Raw genomic sequence first — 27,095 nt, forward strand, 5'->3', positions numbered from 1 at the left:
TATGCAACAATTTGATGCAATACAATTCAAACCGGCATTCACTGGGCAAAAGGCCCATTTCTGCTTAATCACAGGCAGTGAGAGAGCAGCAAAATTGGATCAGCCTATGTGTAGCCCTGCAAGTGCCTCTAGGCTGTCTTCTAATGACAGGAATCTTAGCATCCTGAGATGGGGAGAAAACTTAGCAGCTAATGTCACGTGGCATAAGTTACATATCCAGAAGCAGTTATTTAGTGACTGCGTCCTTCTGGTGTTGTCAGACTTCGGGCCAGTGCTGGCCAGGCGCTGAGGATATAGGGGTGATGCTTTCCGATTAAGTTAGAAAAACTGGTCCTCTTGTCTTGACAGTCTCTGTTTTAGCCATGCCCTCCCATATCTTCTTATAAGTGCATCTTTGGTAGGACACTGGAGAGTCTGTTCTACAACCCGAAGACATTGTGGCAACTCAATTAAGTGTCTTAATACTTCACACAGGGTTACATCTGCATATTTCTGCTATTTCTCTTATCATCTCACCTAATATTTTCCTTCCAAGAATACTTTCCTTCCTTCCCTCCCAGATTACCTTGTGAAAGAACTGATCAAGTAGGATCCCAGCACAGAAAGTGTATGTCCATGAATCCCATATGCACCCCCTCCACTGACTCCTCCCCCCCATTTTCTCTCTTGTTCCATCTGTTGGCTCTCTATGATGTGAAGAAAAGACAGAGGTGTTTATGGGGTATCTTGGATTAGGTGTGATCCCTTCTGGGCTATCATTCTGTTCTGATCAAGGCAGTCAATAGATGATTACCTAGAAACCTTATCTAGCCTTGGAAATCCATGCATCTCAGAGAGAAGGGTATGGGCCGATATCAGTTGATGGGAATTGGGTCCTCTCAGATATTTGAAAAGGTGTGGTTTTCCCCAGACAATCACAAGGAAGAAGGTATTAAGTTGTAGAGTAACCCAGATAATTCTGGTGTGGCTGTTGCACTCTCTGATGGAGTGAATGTATCTCCCTCATCCTTAGGAGCTTCTGTCTTTGTCTCTTTTATACAGGACTCGTGTCAAGCTGGAGAATTTGGAAGATGCTTACATCACAGGCAGTCAAAAGGCTCAAGATTAAATAGATGTATGGCCCAGCAGTCATACAGCTAACACCTGTGGACTGTTTCATCATTGACAAGATCGTTACTTACTTGTCTGAGGAAACAAACAACTATAAGTAGAAAATTATTTATCCTTTCTAGGAGTGAGCTGCCACACCTAGATTGGCCAGTATGTGTCCCAGTTCAGAGAGGTTGCTAGATGGGATCAATGCTGGTTTGACTGGAAAGAGTTCATATTATGGATTTCTTACCTGGCAATGTGATGGTCACAAAGACACTGGCAGAAAAATCATTTTTGAGACCCCAAACTTTTAGTTAAATACGCACAATTTTATTGATTGAAGAGATTAGGACAAAAACATTAAACCAAATACAGGACAAAGCACCAGAGGCCATTAGTCCCCATCATGCATGTTTCCAATCTTTCCTCCCACCCAGGACTTTAAAAACAGGGGAGAGGGAAGATAAAAGGTCCTTCTTGCCACAGCACCATCTTCTGAGTGTAAAACCCTCTCTCTGTATCTTCCATTATCAAAATAGAATCAAGGGTAAATCCATGGCAGCTCGGTCTCCTGATTATCAATGGGGAAGCTGCCCTCCTGGGGACAGGGGCTCCAGTGGAGTAGGCGTGAAGCATCCAAGAGTCCGCACACACATGCCACATACTAGAGTGAAGCACAGATTCAAGTAACATTTACACACTAGAGTCCACGTGTCACCTACCCAAAAACAGGACCATTTCACAAAACAGATGCAGGCAGGAAAACCCAAACGACTGAGGTACTGGGAACACAAATATTTATGCCAAAAGAGTTCTGTATCATACAGCAATAGAAAAGCCAGAGTACAAAAGGAAAAACATTTTGCCACTCAAAATCAAATAAGGCTATCTAGAGAAAGCCAAATAAAAGGTTATTCCAGGGACAGAAATATTCAAAACAGGGGAACAAAATTATAAATGTTAAACTACAGCATGTAACATGTCATCCCGTTGACCCGTAATTGAAGTACTGGCTTAATACATCACAATGTGACATTTTCCTTAATAAATACAAGGTGCGTATTGGGACAGAGAGCTGTTTGTATGTATATCATCCTGGCTTTTGGCTTATTGCCCGTTCACTCTTTCTGTTCAAACCAGAGGGCCTTTCTAAGCCCAAAGGATCATTCTTAGCAAAGAAAAGGAAATAGCTGCCCTGTATTTTATACACATGGGACAACCTGTCTCGTTTTACTAGTTTCCCATAAAGCAAAAACAAAACGTTGAGATCAGCATCATCAAAAAGATCTGACTCCAGGAGGCGCCTGCCCTCTGGGAGCCCCTCACTGAATTTGGAGCAGAGAGCAATGTCTACAATGTGAACCCTCTTCCTTCAAAAGAACAAAAACCAGAAAGGAGTTGGATTTTTCTTCTTTTCCTTTCTTCTTCCCCTGAACTGTGATAATACATCTGGAAGTTTGACTTCTGATAGTTTCCTGCTACAAAAACCAGCTGATACAAAACAGAAATGTCTGTGAAGGAACAGACTCCCCCTCCCCCTTCAGGGAGCAAAGCGTTTAACATGTTACTTCCTAACCAGAATAGGAAATCGTTTATTTAGAAGAAATGAATTGGAAAGTGAGAATGAGAGACGACAACTGGAACTTTTGTTTTCTTTTAGTTTAGCACCCAGGTTTCAGGTCAGTCTGTGTGCACCGAATTATTATTATTTTTAGGTGAACCCTATTAATTATTACATAGGTGGTTGGTCTGTTCAAAAAAAAAAAAAATCTTCGATCAATTGTCCCTTCCCTGAATGGTAACAAGAAGTTAAATGCTAACAGTGCAATGCCAAGGTATGTGTTTGAGGCAGAAGAGTTTGGATTCTATCGAGATCTGCAACTATTTCTGAACAAAATGAAAAGTGGGGTAGAATAGCCCTACTGGTAAGGGGGACTCTCAGGCTACCCCAGGGAAGAGAAGCTTAGGGGAGGGGCTCCCGTCCATCTGAACCCAAACCCCATCCCACACGTCTTGTTCCCACGCTACGTGTTCTGTCAGCTCCTAGAACATATTCCTTCTCTGAACCAAGAAATGTGTAAATATGAATATCCGTCTTGCTTCTCAGCCAGGCCACCTGTGTCCCAGAACTCCTTTCTGGGGCTCTCTCTTACTCCTGGTACCTGCTATGTGTCCCTGGGCTTTGAGCTCAGTTAAAGAAAGGGTCCAAGTTCTCCTCCATGTTGACGTCTGGCACCAGCTGGTCACACGCCTCTTTAGCACCAAATCCCGAATTTGAGACACTAAAATCTGTAGAAAACCAAGGATGGTCCAGAATTTCCTGCGAGGTCAGCCGCTCTGACGGCTCCCGTCGCAGGATGCTTCGGATGAGGCACTTGGCCTTGGGAGACAGAGTTTCTGGAATGTTGAACTGGCCCCTGCGGATCTTACTGAAGAGAGAACTAGGCTCAATGTCATGGAAAGGGTAACGCCCCACCAACATGGTGTACAGCATTACCCCCAGGCTCCACACGTCCGCTGCCTTGCCCGAATAACTGCCGCTGGTGTTCAAGATCTCTGGGCTGACATACGCTGGGCAGCCATGCTTGTCAGAGAGTGAGTCATCATCACCCCGGAGAATGTAAGCATCTTCCAAACTCTCCAGTTTGACACGAGTCCTGTAGGAAAGAGACAAAGACAGAGGCTCCTAAGGATGAGGGAGATACATCCATTGACCCATCCATTCCATCGGTATATCGGGGTTGCTGATGTTTGTGCATCCATCCATCCATCCATCCATCCATCCATCCATCCATCCATCCCTGTAACAAGTTGGATGTTACACTCATAGTAGTCTATGCTATGAGTAGTCACTCATAGCATAGACTACTGAAGCTGGGGATTTGAGTATCTTCTTGAAGCCTTCTAGCTGGGAAGTGGACAAGAATTCCTTACTTTGCCTTCGGGTTCTTTAGCTGTACCCACCACTTTTCTTAGGACACAGGAAGAAAGGCAGGGAGAGTTTCAGCTCAAGTGGTCTCCACGACCTACTCATCTAAGCCTAGCATCCAAATATCAAGTCCATCTTCATTTCCAGATTTTCACCTGCCCTGGCCCGCCTGTCATATCCCCAAAGCCTTGGGTCCTTGACCTGGCACCTATCACTAATTACAGGTGCAAGATTCGCATGTGACTGTGTGTCTGGGTAGATGGGTGTGACAATAGCAGTGTGATGCCAAGAGTCTTCTCAAACTATTTATCCCACCTCCCAATCCACCGACTCTTCAAGAACTCAGCAACTTATCTATACAAATATGCAAGCCCTAGATGTGCTAGAAGGAGTGGAGAAATACATGTGAATTTCTGGCCCTAACACCTAGCTTACATCACCTATATGACACACAAACACACATACACACACACACACACCCCACGCTTCATCATTGAGTGTGAAATAAAGAGATACACTATGAAAATGGAAAAATCTAGAAACTAAGATGACTTCTTAGATCAATCATATTAGTGCAAAACAAACTGCTGCCAGGCGTGGTGGTACACACCTGTAATCACAGCACTTGGAAGGCAGAGGCAAAGATCAGCAGTTCAAGATTAACCTACACAGCAAATTGGAAGCCAGCCTGGGCTTCGTGAGACTGGTAAACATACTCCTTCCCAGTGTTTGAAATGAAAACCCTTTTCTCTTAGGCAGAGCAGAGCACAACCCTTTGAGTAGGTGGTTCTTACCACACTCCTGGAATCCTGCTAAGATGGTAGCTAAGGACAGTTGGAGCTGGAATTGGGCCTCTGGGGTACTTAAAAGACCCATAAATTCACATCACTTATCTTTGTCTCTCAGTGCATACATCCAGGCCTTCATCCTGCTTGAGTGCACAAGCTAAAGGGTTCAAATTAGCAACAGAAAGTGTCTGGACAAACAACAACGGGGTCACCTTGGTCATCACTCACAGCGTGTGGCCCAAGACCATCTTCCTCTCATCTTCTCCCTTTTTTACTCTCTGTACCTACAGATCTCAGTCTCTCAAGGTAGTCTGAAAAGTCACCGATGGCAACTAGTTAAGGAGAGCTGCTGGGAGCTCTATAGTAGAGGAGATGACAAAAGATGGGTTGCTTCTAGGACCTTCTATGAACATGTTCCAAAAATCAAGCACTGATTGCTTTCCTAGACAGTGTGGTCTTTAGGGGTGTAGACTCCCAGTCAGGTGTATCTCTCACCAACTGTGTAGCTTCAGCTAAGTCACTCAAGCTCCCTTTAAAGAGGAATACTGCAGAAGGCTGTGTTGTGTGTGTGTGTGTCTGTCTGTCTGTCTGTCTGTCTGTCTCTGTCTCTGTCCCTGTCTCTCTCTCTCTGTATGGTTTATTTTGGGGGTGCTGTTTTTTTCTTTTAATACAATAAATTTTACATTAAATGATTCACCATCATAACCATTTTTGAGCATCCATTCAGTTCACTCATGATATCCACTAATCACCATGCATCCACCCGCACAAGGCTGTCTCTGTGCCAGATCTAACATTCCACAATACACAGCAACATGTAATTTCCTCTGGCATTCCCTGAGCCATCTTCTACAACACCCCTACCCCATGCCTGTTTTCGAATGCTCCTGTAGCTAATGGCCTACGAAACTAAGGAGGCTCTAGCTGTGTTAATCTGGAATTGAACTGATTAAAAACAAATCTTTCTCCAGCTTATTTCTCTTAATAGGAGGTGGCAGGTGGCGATGACCCACCCACCAGCCTCACCAGATGTTCCAAACTGCCCAGAGAGGAGACTATGAAGCCACAGGGAGGGAGGGAAGGAGGGAAGGAGGGAGGGAAGAAGAGAGGGAGGGAGGGAGGGAAGAAGGGAGGGAAGGAAGGAGGGGATTCTGAGTCGCATATACCAGGGCTCCTCTCAACAGCTCCTTCCACCTCTAGCTTCCTTGATTCGGCAGCAGAGCAGTTGATGTAGCTATAAACTGTAACCTTGGAAGTAATTCCTACCTCTGTGTGAATGGCTACCAGTTCAGGAGGAAAAGTTGGAGACAGGGGGTTCAAGTTGGGGCAGGATTCTCATTACAAACCCCTAGTGTCCTAGGTCATCCACATAGAGGCCAGTGTCCTTGTCATGTCTGCTGATTGATTCCATGTCTGTGTCCCTACCCTCTAAGCCTAATCTGTCTGTGTTACACACTCTTCTGATTGCCTCAAAGGCAATGTCTCGCTCAGTCCCTCTAAGGACTCATAATGTCCCCTGCTTAGAATGTTCTTCTGCTGAGGTACAATTCACTGTGAGTTGGCCTCTGTTTAAATGAGTGACATGATGTAGGTCTCACCTGTGTGCCCTACACAAAGCTGCCCTGCCGCTCTGATCAGCCTTGGCAATGCTGCTCGTGTCTATCAACACAGTTTGTTATTCATAACTCCTAAATCACTAGGTGGTCATCTTGGATGAACCCTGGCTTCCTCGCCTCCAGGAGCTTGTGGAAGCAAAACAGAGTGACTTTGGATACAGAGGGAGAGACCTGCTATCTGTTGCTGCTGTGGCTTACAAGCCTGGGCCCACTGCTGGCACCAACTGGCTTATATGAATGGTACAGACAAGCAGATGCTGACTATGGGGGGTTTCAGCTCTGCTGTAAAGAAACAGTAGCAGTAGCCCCTGTTCTACTATCTAGCTAGAATTATGTAGAAATCAGGACAGGTCTATTAACCAGGCCTGTGATGGGGAAGGAGAGACAACAGAAATGAAATCCTCCTTCCACCTTCTCGGGAGGAACGCCACAGAATTTATGCTATGCCAAATCTTTAAACCTGTAGTGTGGTCCCTGTTTATCTCTTGCACATCATAACTGTACATTCTGATTATTTTTTACTCCTACCCCCATATTTAAAGTTCCCTGACCCCTCATCATGGAGACCCATGTGTGGCCCCATGATTAGGGCTTTGGACTGTAGCCAGGACCACCACCTTGTCCATTAACACTCCCCCAAGTGAAGTTCCCCTCTCTCTCCCGTACCGCAAGACAAGAACTCAGAAACTATGCAGATGCTTAACGCAACAGAATAAGGATACTAAAACCACTAGCCTACAACTGAGGCTGGGCTGCTCCTGGCCAATCTACAGGGGACTTCAACCTCCTTCCCTTTAGCCATTCTCAACCTGTGAATCGAAACCTCAGTGGCAAACCTTTATCCTTCCAAATAGTTACATTACAATTCGTAACAGTAGCAAAGTTACAGTTATGAAGTAGCAGTGAAGATAATTTTATGGTTGGGGGTCACCACAACAGGAGGAACTGCATTAAAGGTTGTAGCATTGGGAAGGTTGAGAACCACTGTTTTCAGAGTTCCATAAGGCAAGGTCTGAGGATGCAGTGAGGAGCAGCTGGATCGTTCTGACTCTGGATCATGTGCTGAAGCCAGTGAGCTGTCCTAGGAACCAGGGCAACTCAGATAACAAAGCACATACCGAAGTCAGCTTCAAGCTCAAGTTCACTCTTTAAAAAGTACTAAGTACAAAGGTCAAATGCCATCTACATGCCTAATGCAATCCATGTGTTTATGTATCTGTTTCCTTTACATTATGACATAAGTAGAGTATATGATGTATGTGTGTGTGTGTGTGTGTGTGTGTGTGTGTGTGTGTGTGTGTGTACCAGGAGCCCTAGGCACAGAGGCCAAGTCAGTCATATCCAGACTGGGTGCTCAGTTATCCCATGGAGCCCGTTCAGCCACTGATACTCAGAAGGCTCCATTCAGGTCGGTACAGCCAGCTTCTACTTCCTTCCACAGCATCAGCATCCAAGTCAGGACAGAGGAGAGGGGAAGAGCAGCCTGGAGACAGGGTGGAAAAGAAATGCAGCCCCAGAGGCTTTCCCTGACCTTGCTCCTCCCTAGAACATCCTCGGCTTGTTTATATCACTCCTAACAAGGGTCGAGGCAAGTGGTCTGGATTCTATCTTTAAACACTGATCTTCCGGGATGTTCTCCATGTGCTGGGACAGAGGGAAGTGCGACAGGAGACTTGGGCTTCAAGCCCCAGTGCCTGAGGTCCTATTGTGCAACTACAGGAGCTACCCAGCGCCTCCAAGCCTGACCCTTTATCTCCTCTCAGGAACGGAGCTGTCTCTGCTTCTTTTTCCAGAACTGAGTTCAGGGAAGGGACCTTTGCAAACAGATTTCAGAGTAGACATGAATGAATAGACTTCTCCTGAAGTCTCCTAAACAGTCTGGGGGGTGATGGATTTCCCAGGCAAAGGAGTTGATTTCCATAAAAACTAACAAGAGCATCTGTGAACCTGGTGATTCAAATAGCCCACTAATCATTCAGGCATTTAAAAGACATTCAGGAGCACTTACTCTGATAGAACTCCCAAACTAGGCACTAGGGATGTGTCCATGAGAAGTAAGGCCACAACCATCCTCTCTGTTTTGCTGAGGATTAAAGTAACTCAAGACAGGATATCCCAAAGAGCCCAGTGTAACAGAGCTGCCTATAGCATGGTGGTAACTACAGATCCAAATGTTAAACTGAGATTCCTGCTCTCAACCCCAGAGCTGAGTGGTGCAGGCAGAGGAGCAAGTATAAATGCAAGGCTGGGCAGATGGGACCAGAGAAGATGCTGTGCCCACATTTTTAATTGGGGCTTCTGTACTTGTTCACCCTTGCTTGAGATTTCGCTTGCCTAGTATGTGGGTTAGCTCAGCCTTTCTCTCAGATAATCAGGCTATCCATTATTGTGTTGGAGGAGATAGGGATGAGTTATGAAGAAAACATTTATGAAAGTGACATGGTGGTAGGAGGGGGAGACAAGAACAATGGCGACTGAATAACTATAAACTCCAAGGAAGGCAGAAGCCTAGAACAGACCACATTGGACCAGGGAAGCTAGATCTCCCTGGGCCCACTTCTGTCTGTCTCTGGCATGAGAAGGTAACAGGATGAGTTGCTTTAGACGTCACAGATAGACGAGGCTCACAAGAAGGTAACCTGTGTACTCAAAGATAGGCAACCGAGTGCCAGGCCTGGGCCGAGTCATAGCCCAGGGCCGAGTGGGGAAGCCAGGACTAGCAGAATTCCATTCCCCTCCCAGCACCTGTGGGGCAGCAAGATCCCCCCTCAAAAACCAGGTCCCCTCACCTATCTCCAGCACAGGCCCCAAAGATCCTCCAACTACCAAATCCATTTCGCAAAGTAACCCAGGCTCTTTCAATTGTTTCTCTCCCATGAAATATGATCTAATAAGTACTATGAAAAGGGCTCTTCCAGCTTCTATATTCCTAATCATTCTGCAGCTGTCAGGCTGCTATGCTTCCTATAGGACACCCTTACAATCACAATGCGATGGTCTGAAAAGCAGCAGTACCCATGTAGCACAGACAAGAATCGCCAAACGCTGGGATTCAACAGCCTGCCTTTTTGTGTCTCATAAAAAAAATGAAAGATGGGGCTTAGGCTATGCATGATTCCTATCAAATAAGGAAACAGAGGCGGGGAGAATTAAACACCCCAAGGCACAGCCAAGCTAACTGAATCAGAAGCTCACTCTGAATTCATGTCAGAAAGATTCGGGTGTCACTGTCCCCTCCCAGTACATCATGGTACCATGATCAAAAACTAAAGGTGCTGAAGATGTTTGCAAAGACATGGTGCTAAGTAGACGGAGACAGGGCTCTTTCAGTTCCAGATTTATCCAGTCCTGGATTTATTGACATGCAAAGCCATCCTATGAGTTAACTCAGTGCCATATATAGTACATGGTGTAGATAGAGATGTAGAGATGGAAAGACCCATATACTTTCTGGTTGAAAAAGGCTAAGCTATCAAAAGCTGAGGAGACTTGCTATCTGGCAAGTAAAAGCAGAGCTGGTATTCAAAAAAAATTTTTTTTACCCTCTAACATAGTGCCCTACCTATGACAATAAAAAGAAAGAACAAAAGGAGAGAGAGAGAGAGAAACCAACCCCCAACAACAAACCATGTTTTGCTTTCAAACCCTTAAGCCTCACCCTGAGCTCCTGGCAGGAAGAAGAGAGGACAGGGTGGAACAGGGTGGAGCTCAGCCAGGAGTTCAGCAAAGTGGGCCTGACAGGGACAGGAAATCCGGTCGCAGATCATTCAGAGCTGCAGACGAGGTCAGCCTCAGGGTCCAGGGCAGACTAAGAGCCAAGAAGAAAAGATGGGCTACTGCCAGGCTGGCCTTACTCTGTTCCTGAAAGTGTACCCTCCATAATCAGGCCAACTGTGCAAGAAAAATCCCCACTGTAGTGAATCACAGAAGGTGCCCAGGAAAGAACCATCCAGCACTGTGGGTAGCATGGCTCAGACTCTGCAGCCCTACCAGACCTGGCCAGGCTGCTACAGGGCACAAAAGAGTCCTTCATTTAATCTTGTTTTAGGTATGTACAGATTTTCCCAGTAATCAACTGTGAGCCATTTCTGCTCCAGGGCCAGTATCAGTGATTCTCCTGTCTGGAAGAGCTCACGATGGATGGCAGCTGGCACACAGTCAAGAAAACCCTCCATGGTGCAAGACAGATGTCAAAAGGAAGGCGAATGCCAGGGAAGCTAAGCCACAGTATCTTGTACCAGCACACAACCCAGGACTGGTTGTTTGCACATATTGGATGCTCAAGACAATTGGAAAGACCCCGGCAGCTGAGAAAGGTAAAGGACCTGTCAAGACATAGCTAGGATGAGGAAGCCACTTGAGTAACACACCCACTGCAATGGAGCCTCCGGCATTGTGGGCACACCTCTGACTCACTCACCGAGGCCACCGGATACACAAGGGAAGCCATTCCACCTGGAGTGTCATTCTACTGCTTGGAAGATTCCACAGAAACCACAGCTTGCAGCCCTCAGGGCTTCCTGACTCTTGTCACCATGGAAACAGACAGGGAAACCCGAGCTGGAACACAAAGCCACACTGATTTCCCCATTCACCACTTGCTTCCTGCACTTAGAAGTGGCTCCTGAAGGATCTGTCCTACCCCAGAGCAATCGATTGATTCACATCTCGGAAAAGCTTCTCCAGGATCAGTGCTTGTGAGCGAGTGTGCCCTTTGGTTTTGACATTGTACCGCTCAGGCTGGGTATCTACCTGAAAATTCCTCTCTAAGCCTTGGGCATTCCCTGGGCCAGAAGAAGATGCTTCACCTGGCAGGCAGCCTAAAAACTAGGGATCCCTACAGATGGCTTAAATAACAAGTTCAGGGAACCAAAAAGTCTGGCCATGTTTTAGTATTGACGTGTTTCAGATGTAGAGTATAGCTTCCAGTCTCACTTTCCCTGGTTGTCTTCCTTGTATTCTCCCCACCTTTCGAATATGGTTCCAGCAATTGGTCTAGAGAGTCTATCCGTGGGCTTCAGGTCAAGGACAAGATCAGGGAATGTATCCAAGGCCCTAGCCACCTGTCATTCTCATTACTGGTTCTCTAGATGAGCCCCACCCCACAACAGCTCTTCTGCCCCCTCTATCCCCAGGTGCCTCTTTGTTCCACACTCCAGCTGCTGAAATAGTGAACTACCTGTCCCATTGTCTTTCCCACTCTGGGCTTTCTTTTACTGATGCTTGCCCCACCAACATCTAGCACTGCAAGCAGACAAAATAAATACTTAATAAACATTTGCAAGGACAGATGATTTCAGGATCTAAGCCCCTCTTCCTCCAACCCTAATATTCATATCTAGGATTCTTAAAGGATAATTAAGAGCTATGTCTGGAGCCCAGAGAAACTTCAAACAGATTGGACTTTTCCATTGGCTAGAGAAAACCCCACAAGGACTGGAAAAAGCACATTTGGAAAATGTTTCTATCCACTGCCTTCTATATCTGTTCAACACAGATAGAGATTTTTCTTATAATATGCATCTTCTTGGGTGTGAGGGACTATTGATACATCTATTTCACCAACTGTCACTCATTATATAATTAAAATGCTAAGTCCATATCATACAGTGCTGTGAAAGAAACAGAAGCCACCCATGGAGTAACAAGACTGCCTGTGGTTTTGGTTAATTGGTGGTACCATCCATAAATGTCAAAACTGCTTGGAAATCTGAGCTTCAGGTAGACACTGGGTGCTGGCTCCACTAAGTGTTCACCTGTCTATGTCACAAGAGTCTTTCTAGGGAGTTGGGTTCAAGAGGCAGTATCTTACACATATGACTTAAAGGACAGAACCTGAAGCTGCCCTTATGTTTCACAGGGAAGACTTTACAGCTAGCTTCCCTGCCTTCAAAGCTTGTAGAAACCTGGCTGGAAAACAATGGGCCTCAACTTCCTTACCTGCAAAGATACAAAGTCTCTACTATAGATGGCTTTAAGTTTCATTAATTCACACATCGACAGTATGAGCCAACAAGATGGTTCAGTGGTTAAAGGCACTTTCTGCCAAGTCTAATGAATTGAGTTCAATCCCAAGAACCTGCATGGTGTTAGGAGAGCACTGACTCCTACAAACTGTCCTCTGACTTCCATGCATGTGCCTCATTATCCATGTGCCTGAATGCATACATGTGCACACCTGCATGCATGCACACACACACACACTCTCAGTAAATAAACAAACAAACAAACAAACAAATAAAAGAGTAACTAAATAGAAGTGAGTTGATTTAAGCATGGTAGTTAGGATAGAGTCAGTCTGATCCATGTGGATCCTATAAAAAACAAGACACCGGCTTCATTGGCATAATAGTCTCTAGCATCTAGAAGTGCCTAGCACATAACTGGTGCTTAACAAGTATTCCTTGAATGAACAAATGAGTCTGCAAGTTTCAGATTTATAAAATGCAATCCCATTAGACAGTGGCTGGAAGCAGGGATGGCATTGGCATCTTTCAGATCAGCCAGTGCAATAGGCTCAGTCCTGGGGGCTTTCCATACACCATCCCTAATTAATTACAGAGAAGACTAAGGAGACAGAGGCATAAAGATCATTGCAGATTGCAGGCAAGCCAAGGTTACATAGCAAAACCCTTTTGGGGATGGGGGATGTTCAAAGTGCAGGAAAGATGGTTCAAAACTTAAGAGCACTAACTATTTTTGCAGAGAACCCATTTCAGTTTCTAGAACTCACTTGGGTTGCTCACAACCACCTGTAACTCTAGCTCCACTGGATCCAGTGTCCTCTCCTGGTCTCGGTGGATACACAAACACGTGTGGCAAAAACACATACACACACACATATACACACAGAAACAGACACTGGCACAGATGACATAGGCACACACACACACACACACACACACACACACACACACACTGGCACAGACATAGGCATATACATACAAATAAAAATAAAAACAAGACTTACGAAAAATGAGAGAGGAAGCTGAGATCATAGGACAAAGTGGAAGAATTAAGTTTCTCACCACTGCACCAACTTCCTACTTTCCTAGGGCCTCAGACACTCCCATCAGTTGAAGGACTAAGTCTAACACAGCAATACATTCTACCAAGCATAGCTAGAAGCCAGGCTGCTTCTAGGGCAAGAGCCCTGGGAAGAAGGGCCAATTCTCACTGGGATGAATAAAGCCCTTCCTAAATGAAATTACAGTCTGCTGAAAACAAGGACTTAAATAAGCCTTCCTTAGGCATAAATCAATAAACCAAGACAGCAGCAATGGGTTAATTTCTCACTCAATGTGCAACTTTGAAAATAGCTCTCTTTGAAAGGTGTCTCCATGGGGATCCATAAGTTTTCTAGGCTCCCATTCTAGGCAACGACCTACATTTCACTGATTTCTATTTATCCCTGTCTCTCTCATCCTGCCATTTGAATTCAATCTGAGCTGTTCCTACCCAAAAAAGGAGATTCTCACTTATTCAACAAATAGCAATGCCTACCATGTTCTGGAAGCCATGAATGAGATCCCACTTCTGTCTCTAGGAAACTCACCAGTCCAGCAGGAGCGATGGCAGAGCAACAAGAGGAGAGCTTAGTAAGGGGTATTGAGGTCGGACCATGAAAATAGAGTAGGGAGGACCGGGAGATAGGTCAGTCCTTAAAGTGTTTGCTGAGCAAGCCTGAGAATCTGAGTTCTAAAAACCTCAGTGTGGAGTGTACTTCTAATTCCAATTCTGGGCAGGTAGAGGCAGTCGGAGATCCCTGGGATAACTGCCAATCAACCTAGCCTACTTAACAAGCCTGAGGTCTCAGTGAGAGACCCTCTCTCAGAAAACAAGGTGGACAGCTCCTGGCTTCTGGCTCCCGAAAAGCAGCAGCCAAAGTCCCTTTGTCCTTCACAGGCATCCTGGAGAGCTTGTTAAGAGTATAATAGAAAGACAACTTTGCCCAAGAGTTGCCATAGGCACAAGGACATATAATTGGTCTACGGAAATATGAACATTTCCTGAAAGCTTTGTCTCATCAAAGCTGAAAGAGAGGGGAAGAGAGAGACAGACAGACAGAGGCAGAGACAGAGACAGAGAGACAGACTGAGAGACAGAGAGGGAAAACGTCCCTAAACTATATATAGATATTAGTGAACGAAAAGCTGTGCCTGTCCTCTGGGGCTCTGATGCCTGCCCTGAATTCTTTATTAGATATAGCAACCTCAGTGAAGGAGGGAGCAACTTGAAGATCTAAAGAGCCAATAGACAGCAGCACCCCAGAAAGATGGCCTTGACTTCTGCTGTGGGGGGAGGCAGGAAGGCTTTCCCCAACAAAGGGGTGCAAGCTGCACTTCTTACACCAAACCCACCCACCCACCCACCCCCACCCCCAGCCACAGAGTGCCTACAGGAGGTCTCAGAGCCCAGAAAGAAGATCAGCTTCCTCACAGCAGCTGAAAAGAAAGCAACCACCTTAAGAGATAAAGATCTCTGGAGCAGAGCAGCAGCATGTAAAAAGGCAAGTTTCTGAGTTCACATGGGACATTTCAATGCTGAGAGATGTAAACACTGATCTGAGGCTAGGGGGTGGAGACTGGAGATGGCAAGAAGACGTGTCCCAGAAGAAGCATCCAGCAGGACAAAACGGAGCAAAGGTCACTGACAGAGCAATGTTGCACCACTTTCCTTAGCAGCCTGTGGGTGCAAAGAAACAAAAGGGCAGGGGAAAGCAGCTGTGGAAGAAGCCAAGGTCAACATTAATCACCTTCCTTCTGTAAAGGAGAGTATTCCCAGTCCATTTTATAGTGGAGGCTTTCTGAGTGTACAGGTTAGGTGTTCTGTCAAAGTGAAATTTCTTAATAAGTGCAACAGCAGGGGCTGGAATCTAGACAGCCACTCTGGCTCACTTCTGAGCTCAGGCCTTTCTTCAAGGCCCACTAGAAATATACAGGGTCTCTAGCAATATGGTCCTGTGATCAAGCAGGTCCCACAGGGAAAAAAAGGCCAGGAGGTATGGGAGAGAACCTGTGTCATTATGGGTAAATGTGCTGCCTTCTTTCAGATCTGGAGGAAGTCACACAGGCTTCTGCAGGGTTGAGTGTGCAAAAGGTTCATTGAAATTTGCCCCAGGTAAGTTCAATGAAGGCTTAGGATTCATCTCTTCAAAATAAGGTACAGTGATAGTGGGTTGTCACAGTGAACACAGAAGAGGGAGTCTGCCCTGAAGAACACCGCCCCCTCCCCAGTCTGGGTGGAATCAACTTTACACTAGAAGGAACTACTGTGACTGCTAAAGAGAATGACTTCGTCACTCACGAACCCACTAAGGCTTCTGGACTATGCATGCATAAAGACACTGTTTTGTTTTCTCCCAATGATTTCAAGTACAGCTCTGCATGCAGATCACACCATCAACTTGCAGAATGCTAATCACCTTCCAGGGAAGCAACCATTCTGTCAGTCTTAAGGAGGCTACAGCTTATAAACCTTTGGAGAAATTCAAGACCAGGACCTGAATCTAGAACCTAAATCAAAGCCAAAGGGAATCAGATGAAGCCAAGTCATTGATGGTCCCAATACGACCATCGTAGGTATCCTGGCCTTGAGTTTGCACATGACCTTGGGTGACATCTAAATGGCATAGTATGTGTAGAGCATGGACAGCTCCACTAAGAATCTTCATAGATAACTCTGGGTTCAGTCAACAGAACACAAGTAGGGCTCAGCCAATTCTGCCACAGGACGGCTTTACCTTCCATTACTTGCTAGATCAGGAAACAGAAGGTTGAGTCAGGGGTGGAGCCCATGCTTGCATACTTAGGTGGTTGAAGCAGGAGGATACTAAATTGCAAAGTAGCACATCAATATTGAAAAACTGTCTCAGAGGGAGAATGGGCTGGGGGGGGGAGTGAGAGAGAGAGTAAGAGAGAGAGAGAGAGAGAGAGAGAGAGAGAGAGAGAGAGAGAGAGAGAGAGAGAAAGAGAGAGAGACTGGTGTTTGAATAAGTAAACAAGGACTCCACCAAAGTAGTCTTTTGCAGTTAGTTGTTTCAGAGTTTTGTCCATCAGACCAAGGAGGAAAGTTAGAAATCAGACAAAAACTGCCTTCGGGTCATGCTCTAATGTTCTGTCACATGACGATATCTACATTCCTTTGGCTCACTTCAGAAATGTTTATTTGCCATGGGTCTGACCTTGGGATGTGCCACCCTGATACTCACTGATGCCTGACTAGGTCTCTAAAGTAACCTTTAATCCCACAGAGCCTGTGAGATACGGCTACAGCATTAGAGGAGCCATGTGCTCTGGCAGGAGAAAGGAGTCCTTGATAGTTGAGTTGACTTCCTAGAGAAGCTCATCTACCTACTGCATTTTCTCGGTGTTAATTCTGAGACCTTAACATTCCTGCTTTCAGAGGCACTGACTACAAAATGTACATGGGCTGGGAGATAGCTCAGTGGTGGAGTGCCAGCCACAAATGCACAAAGAGAGTTTGCTCTGCTGCAACACACACACACACACACATACACACAATTAAGCAGGTTGACCTATGACTGTATTGCAGGAGGTCAGTAAACACTGCCTCTTACTTTTGTAGGTATTTTTGTAGGTAAAGAAGGTAAAGCGAATATCTTTGACCAATCCATATTCATCTTCCAAATGAGAACATTCAAAGAGGAGATATATATGTGAAAACGAGTGAAGAGCGTTCATGGTAAAGTCATAAGGTTGAGAGATGGCGGCAGCCCAAGGTCATAACAATTATTAAGGACAAAAGCATAAGGACCACATCCCTGTGTCTAAGTTCTGAGGGCTGGAGTATCTGAGCTGGAGAAGGAAAAGATACAAATTGCCCACATTCTTATCTTCGAAGAGCCTGCTTCTTCACTTTGTTTTTAAAAATGAAGTCATCTAATCAAAGACCAGCACAGGAGCTGCCAGAGTAGCTAGTGACCCCACCCCCATGGGTATAATATGCAAAAGAAGCAACCTTTATAGGCACAGGAAGTCCAGAAGCTTTCTGCATGCTGTATACATAGCAGGATTATAAACACCCATGAAATTATTCCATTTGACTTAAGTAACAACAGGCCCTTTTCCTTTGCTAAGCCCCAAGTGCTTGCCAGACATTAAGTCTCCAATTAGTTCAAACCATGCAGGAAAAAAAAATATGTAGACAGATAGATGGAAACAAAGAAAGAGAGGTAGGAGGAGGAGAGAGAGATGAGAGAGAGAGAGAGAGAAGACAAAAGCATACAATCCACTAATGCCAGTTCATGGGGGAAGGGGACAATGGGTTTCTGTAAACAATAGTGTGAAAATATCACAGCCCACTGAGCTGGGTGTCAAAGGCAATAGAAAGCAGAAAGGTTTGCTCCGCAAGGTCTGTGTGATTTTCAGAAAGTGCCAAAGAAATGTCAGCAGGGTGAGGGATTGAAGGAAGTGGAGCAGACTGACATCAGATGGTCCTAGCTGACAGCCTTGAGGCTTTCCTGCCCTCTTTTCCAGTCCAGAATGACCAAGGACTCCATGGACTCAGGTGTGTGGAGTCTCTTAACCAATCCCTGGAGCACTAGTCTGGGGCTTTTGATTTGTGGGTCATTCCAATAGGGCACAAGGAACACGTAGGTGATACTGACTGAAGACATTGCCTGTGTCCCTCTAAGAAACTACATTCTTAAAAGGAAGCTTTACAAGTGAAGAGAAAGCTGGACTCTGGCCAGGTTGGCTAAATGGAACCTGATGAGTTAATGGTGTATCCATGAATGAAATCCAGATGCCTGTGTCTTCAACAGATGTTTCTTGAGATAACCAGGCATCCTTGGTGACTGGTCTCACACCATCAACTCCTCACCTGACAAGCCAGCCTCTCCCAGGCTACCATGTTTCTCTCTCCTTGAAGCCTTTCTTGGTTACTCAAGATCTAGTGAGAACCAGCAATCCCCATCCCCCTCTACATCACATGGGACCCAGGACTCACCTCTAGCTTTTGACAGGTCTGGGGTCTATCTATTTCTGAGGCTTACTTGCAAGCCTGTGGTTCACACCTACTATGTGCATAGGAAAGAGCTATTGAGGGCGTGAAAGGACTATAAACAAAGTCCTCCATTGGGGGCCCTGTATTCCTTCCTATAGATGACTGTGAGCATCCACTTCTGAATTTGCCAGGCACTGGCATAGCCTCACAGGAGACAGCTATATCAGGGTCCTTTCAGAAAAAAGCTTCCTGGCATATACAGACACATATGTGTCTGTGTTTGGTGGCTGATTATGGGATGGACCCCCGGGTGGGGCAGTCGCTGGATGGTCTATACTTTCGTCTTAGCTCCAAACTTTGTCTCTGCAACTTCTTCCATGGGTATTTTGTTCCTTATTCTAGGGAGCTAGAGAAAGTACCCAAGGAGCTGAAGGGGTCTGCAATCCTATAGGTGGGACAACAATATGAACTAATCAGTACTCCCAGAGTTCGTATCTCTAGCTGCATATGTAGCAGAAGATGGCCTAGTCGGCCATCATTGGGAAGAGAGGCCCCTTGGTCTTGCAAACTTTATATGCCCCACTACAGGGGAACACCAGGGCCAAGAAGTGAAAGTGGGTAGGTAGAAGAGCAGGGTGGGAGAGGGTATAGGGGACTTTTGGGATAGCATTTGAAACGTAAATGAAGAAAATATCTAATAAAAAATAAACAAAGTCCTCTAGGTACTCAGTGTTCTGACAACATGAAGCCTTCATAAACCTGTCTTTGTTGACTTTGAAACTGCCACACTAGTTTGCAGCCTTCTTCAGAATTCTTCATAAAAACCACAGGCATTCAGCAGGTCACAGACTATTCTATCTGCCTCCTGGCCTTTGAATGTTTCATGACCGGGAGTAATGGCTCCTTGTTTGGCAAGGGCATTGGGACACCACAAAGCAATCTCTTTGTTCTTCTTGCCTTAACCCTCACCTGGGCAACAGGCATCAGCACAAGCTCCCTGCCGATGCAGATAGCCTATCACAGATAGCCTATCGCGCGCAGGTGCGCGCGCGCACACACACACACACACACACACACCTGCATGGGCTGAGCCCCACTTACCTCTCTTCATCCTTGAAGATAAATTTCCGCAGCTTGAGGTCACGCAGCACCAGGCCTCCATCGTGGCAGTGGGCCACAGCTGAGGCAATCTGGTAGAACAGTCGGGCTGCCTCCTCCTCCCTCAGCTTCTTACAAGTGCGGACAAAGGAATGCATGTCTCCATAGCTTCGCTCAAAGAACACATAGGCTTTGGTCTCTCCCAGGAGGATTTCCGTGATTTGGTTGATGTTGCTATGGGCAGACAGGCAGAAGCAGGGGGCCAGGGACTCCTGGTAGCAGCTGATCTCAAACACCTAGGACAGAATTGACAAGACCCCAGTCAGAGGTACCTCCTATGACCCAAACTGCAGAAAGCTGAATCCTCCCACAGGCTCCTGCTTTGACGTGGCATAAAGAGTATGAAACTTACAACCCACACACCAGTTCTGTCTGCTACCAGCTGTGTAATGTAGTTCAGGGAAAAAAAAACAAAAACAAACAAACAAACAAACAAACCATGTCTTGTCTCCTCTGAACCTCCAAATCTTAAATGGCATAACATGGATAAATGAAACTTGATTACATGTTGAGAGAAGTCTAGGAAAAATAGTAAAATGCTAAGTTTTACTATTCAGTGTGTGTGTGTGTGTGTGTGTGTGTGTTTGTGTGTGTGTATCCATGTGTATATCTCTGTATCTATGTAGAGGTCCGAGGTCAATCTCAGGTACAGCTCTTCAGGAAACTATCCACCTTGTTTTTTGAGACAGGGTCTCTCATTGGCCTTGAACCTACCAACTTGGTGAGCCTAGCTGACTAGGGAGCCCTGGAATCCTCCTGTCCTTGTCTTGACAGAGCAGATATCACACGCATCACACACAGCTTTTTAAATGTGGGTGTTGGGTATCCAATTCAGATCTTTACGGTTGTATGGCAAGCATTTTACTGTCTGGGCTATCATCTAAGCCCAAATACTATTATTCTTCCCTATAGTTTCTATAGTTACATATTTATAGAAGAAATGGATGGAGAAAAATACTAATAGAAGGAAAAAACTAAGTGACCCCAGGAAAAATACAAACAACTCTTTACTTTTTAAAAATGCATGGAAGACATACATGAATGAACAATTAAATTCATTTACTCTCACGGCTTTCTTTCATGGCTTTCTATGTGTGATAAATTAATTTTACAGCTGTGCAAACTGAGGCACAGAAAACAAGCCTAAACTCTCATCGCTGTTGTCCTCACTCCCACTCGCCATGGTGGCTCTAGGATTAGCACAGGGGCCTTCTCTGTAGAGAGCCAGGCTGGCTTCCCTCTTCCCTCCACAGATATCTAAGTCAATGAATCAATTATGCAATGATTTTCTATGAATCAGAGCTAGCCTGTGAAATGCCACCTCACTGTTGCTTAAGAAGAAAATGCACCATCACTACCTTCTGAACAGACCGAAGAAACGAACGCAGCAAAACAAAGACCTTAAGGGTGGAAAGGGAGCGTCTCATTCACTTCAAAGCCTGTAGTTACTCAGCTAGAGCAGCACCTAGGGCTGGAATGGGGTTTCCCTTGCTCAGGGGGAGAATGTGCAGGGAGGGGAGGGGCTGTTGGAAAATGGTATGGGGTGAATAAGGGGGTGGGGGAGGTTCATTTAAAAGAAGGCCTAGCAGAAATGGTCTAGCCACCCTCTGTGGCAGTGAGCTCTTCGTCATCAGTATTAGCAGTGCAGTAGGAGAGAAGCAGGAAAAAACCCTACCTGGGGGTGCTTACCGCTCTCACTAGGCTACCATTCACACGAACAGGATAGATAAAGTGCACAAAAGAACTTCCCTTTTGTATAATGAATACCCTGACTTAGGCATCACAACCTTTTGTGGGGTCTGATCCCACCCAGGAACCTCTGTCTCCCTTCGCTTTCTTAACAAGGCCCAGTCCGGAATGCACGTGTTACCCTAAAATCCTTCTGAGGGAATTCCTGGGCCTTCTGTAGCCCATTCAAGGAACACAGGCTGCAATATAAAATTCCAAGAGTTAAGTAACTGAGCATTTAAAAAAAAAAAAAAAACCTGTGAGTCAAACAGGGACAATAAGCACCTCACTGAGGCTGGTGCTAACTGGGGCTGAGGAAGCAAAGTCAACAGTCAGCTGTGAATGAGGCATAATGAGGTACCTCAGGAAAGTGGCACAGCTGTTGCCACTACACCCTTGAATTTAAGAATGAATGCTTCAGCCTCCCCGGAGACCACAAATCACACCCTGATACTGTCAAATGATGACCTCAGAGCAGTGACCTCAGTGGCCCACTCAATTAGGAATCTGAAATGCTCGAGTCAACCTTAGCTTACAGGCTGCAGGCCACAGAACCGGGGAAGCCTCAGCAATTTCATCAAGGAACACACTCATACACATACACACACACACACTCACACACTCACACACACACACACACACACACACACTCACACACACACTCACACAATACACTCACACACACTCACTCACACACACTCACACACACACACTCACACACCATAGTGGCTAATGTCAACAAGCTGCATTATGTAAGTGGAATGATTTGTTCTGAAGCACCAGGCTGTGGCTTCTGTCACCGGGGCCTACCGGTCTGATTATTTATAATATACTTCCTGTTTCCAGTTGCCTTTCAAAAACTAAAATAAAATAGCCTTTTGCTCAGCATGGTCAGCCTGTGCTCTCTCCCACAGCACCGCTGAAAAGCTGAATGAACAGAGAATTAAATGAAAGGAGCAAACAAATTCGTGGCAGCCTCCCAATGTGGCCGTACCCTTTGTAGGAGAATGCAAAATGGTGGACAGAAAAGGAAAAACTAAAAGAATTGCTTACATTTTCCTAAACAGGAAGGAGTCAAACTTTTATTAGTGGCTATAACAGGCATTTATAGGCTTGGGCTGCTATTTAAACCATCACCCTCAAGTGCAAAAATCAAGCCCTGAGCCTGGGTGCCAGCTCCTTTTAAATGTTTAATTGGGAGTCTTGGTTATATAATGTGACAGTTCAGATAAGGCCCTAAGATCAGGCCACATTCATCATGTCTGAAAAGAAAAAAAAAAAAAAGAAAAAGTGCCCATTCTGCCAAGATAGTAATTATGTTATTCTGCACAGTAGCTACAAGGATTTGTGTAAAAACAGCTAAAGGCCCCCTAAAGATCCTTTCCTACTTTGGCTAACTAAAGTAGGCTTGTGGAGGTGATAATCAGGCTAGGGAATTTTGCTTATGCCCCTGGAAGCCCTTCCCCCCTGCCCGCCTCCTCCCCACCACAAAGAGTGTCCTACAGAATACTCTAATGAATCCCCACAATAAATAAAACCTCTCTGGTTTTGTACTTTTTTTTTTTTTTTTTGCATGAGCATGATGCTAGGAAACAGGAACCCCATGTTAAGACACCAAAAGGAGATAGGTTCAAATGTGGAGGTTTTTTGAATCCAAGCTAAAGAGCCCACAGTGTGTATATTGGGGCAGTTCATAGCATCACCTTAATAAAACTCTCCTGGAGAGGGTTGCACACAGCTGTGCTTGTAGAAGTCACCCACATCACCCCAGGGGAAAAAGACAGGAGAACAGAAGCTGTGGAGTCGTAAAGGGATGACCTCTGTCAAACAGAACAATGATACCACACTTAAATCCACTTGCAGCCACACTGTAATTGGTGAGGAGCTGATTCAATCTTTGAAATAACTAAACCAACAGATTAAGTACAGTTTGGGGCCAGGGAGCAAGTCGGCAAATGACACTGTAAGGTCAGCCTAGAGTGAAATATGTCTCGAAGGATCAGAAAGGAGAAACGAACAGAGACCAGAGATAGCCCTAGTTTTAAACAAAGAAAGAATAGCAAGATGCTCTTGCAGAATTTGGCCACAGACAGTTCTTACGTAAAATCGTCTCTAGCCTTTGGAAGAGAAATGTATTAAAGTGCTGGACTGAGGTTGAGCCAAAGGAGGGGGAGGTGCTCCCTGCCGATGATGGTGCATATTTCATAGGAGAATGACAGCTCAGTGGAATTCATTCATTTCAAAGGATGACTGTCCTATTGTGCAGTGTGCAGGGCTCCAATCAGGCTCTGAGTTGCCTACTAAATTTAATGCTTTAGCTGGGCATAGTTGCTCTTGATTACAGTAACTTGGAGAAGATGCAAAATCCCCAACACTTAGTACATGCAAACAGCAGTATTTAAAGAGTCTCTGGTTTCCTCTAAAAATCGGAAATAAATAATCTCAGAACTGCCTTCTGAGATCTTCACCCACCCGGTTTTTGCAAGGAAGCGCTCCAAGTCAGCATGAAATAAGGTGATTTCACAAAGCAGCCAGTGATTAATTGAGGAAAAGTGTAATACAGTATTTGTAGCACAGCTGTGCACAGTACCCATTTTAAAGACAGCACGGTCGCACTTCCGCCTCGATAGATAGATAGATAGATAAATAAATAAATAAATAAATAAATAAATAAATAAGTAAAATGAGAAGAACCTAAATTTAAGTGGTAATGCTTGATCTACATCTGGGGAAGTCCTGTTCTCCACTGCAGTAGGAAACTGACTGTAGTCAAATACTTTGTTATTATCCTTCCTTGGTCCTCTTGTCTGGACTCGGTGAGCACACACAAAGACACACAGACACATAGAGACACAAACCAGTTACTGTTCAGGGTCAAAGACAAAAAGGAAATTGAAGTGTCCTTCTTAGTACTAGCCCAGGGGGCTCCAAAGGGCAGTCTCTAAACAGGCAAAGGTGGCCTTGTGGGTGCAGGGGAGTAGCAATGGGGGTGTGCAGTCAGGGAGTCTGAAGACGCGAAGAAACCTAGACAAAAAGACCCAAAGGATTCGTTGTTCACCCAAAGGTGCGCAAGGGGCGAATTTCCACCCCAACCTTCCTTTCCAGGCTTCAAGCAGAAGAAAGAGCTTTAAAACTCCTCTTTTTCCCCCGCTAGAGCCTTGGGCTCAGCCAGAGGGGACACTTTTTGTGTCTCTTTTAAAAGGCAACCTTTGGAACAAAGGTTTAACACCTGCAGGCTGCTAAGAACAATGGCTACAAAAGAAACCGGAGGAGCAGCGTTTGAAAACCAACCGGGGATTCCCTAGTCCTTGCAGAGAGGGGAGGGGAATCAACTCAGAGAGAGAAATGCCCGGCAAGGGGAATCAGCCCGGTGCACCGGAGCTCTACGAACCTCCTAAGGGGCACGCGTGTCCGTGCCCCGGTTCAGATTCGCCGCCCTCCCTTCCCGGATCTCCCCAAAACGCCCCCGCTGCAGCCCGCCTCATTGTCTGAAACGGTCTGAAAACTTCGCAACTTGTCGAACGTGGACAGACACACAAATAAACCCTTTTAACGAGGCCATGCATAATGATCCCAGGAGTCTTTCGCCCCTGGACTAGAGAGCTTTGCGACCTCCCGCACCGTCCCCGGCCCCTGGCAAAAGACCCAGGATGATTTTTTTTTTTAATTTTTTTAATTTTTTTTTTTAAAGCAAAAGACAAAACGCAAAAGCAAAGCTGGGCTGGTTACCTTGCAAACCAGCTCCTCTCCGCTGTGCAGATGCACAGCGCGGAAAACGTGGTCTCCCTCCAGAGGCTCCAACAGTAAGTATTTCCCGATGCAGGAAACGCAATGCGACAAGTTCGGAGTCTCGGGCGGGCTCGGAGAGCCAAGGTTCGGGCTGAAACTCTGGCTGGGCTCAGCGGGCCTTATAGACGACAGCTCTTCGAAATCCTGGGTTTTGTTCCGCGATCTCCCATATCTCGCTATTGTGATAGGGGTAGACCTGTGTATGTTCATGAGTGTGAGGATCGCACACGACAAAACAAACAAACAAACCAAAAAAACCCCTCTGGAGAGATGGATGAGCCGCGCGGGTGCAGGCGCCTCGGTGCTACCGACTTAAAAGGATCAAGAAGGGAGGGGACCCGTCTGGGGCTCCGTGGAGGAAGAGTTAAGAACTAGTCCCCAGATGGGCGCTGCAGAGCTGGTCCCCGGCTGCGAGTCCCGCTCCCGGGGGTGCTCGCTCTGCGGACAACTCGGGTCCTTTTGTTACCCAGAAGCCGCCAGCGCGGTGCAGAACCGCACGCTGGAGTCAGTGGGTCTCTGTTCGCAGCGTGGATCTGGACGAGTGAGCGTGCCTCTGGGGTGAGGAGCTGCAGCGCCGGGCTCCTCAGCGATCCCCAGCTGAGGATCCGCAGACCGGGCAGAGAAGCCCTGCGTGGAGTTTGTGCAGTCTTCAGGGAGCGCGCGGCGCCGGCTCGCCCTCCACGCGTTAGAAACCAAACAAAAAGAAAAAGGAAATAAGCACGGGTCTACCGGCTCACGCCGCGCGGCAGCCAGAATACGCGCTGCACCCCCCTTTTTTGGTGGAAAGGGTGGGGGGCGTGTAAGGGGGGTGCTAGAGAGGGCAGTTACCTAAGTCTTAACTGTAGATGGCGTCTGAGGCTTTTCCAAAAAATCGCAGTGCTCTCTGTCTCTCTCTCAAGAAAAAAAAAAAAAGACAGAAAAAAAAAAAAAAAATAGCAAAGGCGCTTTTAACTTGGGGCGGTCAGCAGTGGCAACAAAAGATTGCAAAAGCTTAGTAGGGAGTGCGCGGAGTAAGGCAGGCACAGGTACCGCGACAAAGCCCAAGACAGAGCCCGCGCGGTCAGCACTAGCTCTTGCTGTCGCTGCTCACGTCCCAGATCCTCCTCCGATGAAGCAAGAAGTGCGGGCGGTGACCTGGAGGGGACCAGCAGCAGGAGCTTTCCTGGGGTCCTGCAGGAGCTGCCAGCAGATGCTCCCCGGACTCCGTCAACCCGCGGCGTTCCTTTTCCGCTGCACAACTGGGTCTTGAGCCTTGAAACAATTTGCAAACCACTCTTGTCTCCCGATGCCTTGCGACCAAATAGCACGGCGGGGTTTGTTCTGCAGGAAAAATAAAAATCGACGGCTTGTCTTCTTTTCTTATAATTTTTTTTTCTTGCCACCCAGAAGTAGGAGAGGACCGTGTATTTAAAAATTAAAGGGGATGGCCACGGCGCCCTAGGCCAATCCCGGCGCTCAAGCACGCCCGCATCCCCGGGCGAGGCGGTATTAATAGTTACTTACGTGGCCGGGGATCTCGGAGCGAGCCCGGCTGTGTGTGCGCGTATGTGTGCGCGCGCGCCTCGCTTGCTCGCGCTCGGTCTCCCCATTCAATGTCACCGACACATTTCCACAGAGCCCCCGCCCTCTTCGCCGGCCCCGCCCTACCCACGCCCCGGCCCCTGTCATTGAGCCCGGAGCCCATCAATCAGCGGCGCCGCTGCCAGTGCGCGCGCGGCTCCCCTGCGCCCGCCGGCGGCTAGGGCTGCTGCCGCCACTCCTGCAGTGCCCCCACTGGGGGCGCCAGCCTCGCCCCCGATGGCTCGGCCAGGCGCGAGGTAAACAGTGCTGTATATCCTTCCGCAGTCCAAGGGCTCTGGGCTCTCCTGGCCTGCTGTTCGCGCTGCAGAGACAGGGATGCTGGACTGTGTATCTGCCACCGTCGCCACGCAACACCAGCAGGCTCAGGTCAACTTTGAGACTTAGATCCTCTTCCCCGGGATTTTCCGCAGAAAGCCTCGCATCTTCTGGGTACATGGCACCCCTCTG

At 46.6% G+C, this 27,095-nt stretch overlaps 1 protein-coding gene across 1 annotated transcript; it reads right to left on the reverse strand.

Moving 5' to 3' along the window:
- Nucleotides 1–1,408: 1,408 nt before the first annotated feature.
- On the reverse strand, nt 1,409–26,632 carry Trib2 (tribbles pseudokinase 2). Its single transcript, XM_029484775.2, has 4 exons — nt 26,571–26,632; nt 25,008–26,387; nt 19,494–19,786; nt 1,409–3,749 (listed from the first exon to the last, which is right to left on the reverse strand). The coding sequence occupies exons 2-4, from the start codon at nt 25,275–25,277 to the stop codon at nt 3,281–3,283; spliced, it is 1,032 nt and encodes a 343-aa protein (XP_029340635.1). The 5' UTR covers nt 25,278–26,387; nt 26,571–26,632; the 3' UTR covers nt 1,409–3,280.
- Nucleotides 26,633–27,095: the final 463 nt, after the last annotated feature.

Source organism: Mus caroli, unplaced genomic scaffold (genome assembly GCF_978045245.1).
Source record: "Mus caroli unplaced genomic scaffold, Mus_caroli_1 scaffold_14, whole genome shotgun sequence".
NCBI lineage: Eukaryota > Metazoa > Chordata > Mammalia > Rodentia > Muridae > Mus > Mus caroli.

Excerpts from the sequence above, each read along its gene's own strand:
- Trib2 (XM_029484775.2), bottom strand. The coding sequence starts at position 25,277 with ATGAACATACACAGGTCTACCCCTATCACAATAGCGAGATATGGGAGA. Across the intron at positions 19,787-25,007 it reads GAGAGGAGCTGGTTTGCAAG|GTGTTTGAGATCAGCTGCTA; the intron begins GTAACCAGCCCA and ends ATTCTGTCCTAG. Across the intron at positions 3,750-19,493 it reads ATCTTCAAGGATGAAGAGAG|GACTCGTGTCAAACTGGAGA; the intron begins GTAAGTGGGGCT and ends TCTTTCCTACAG.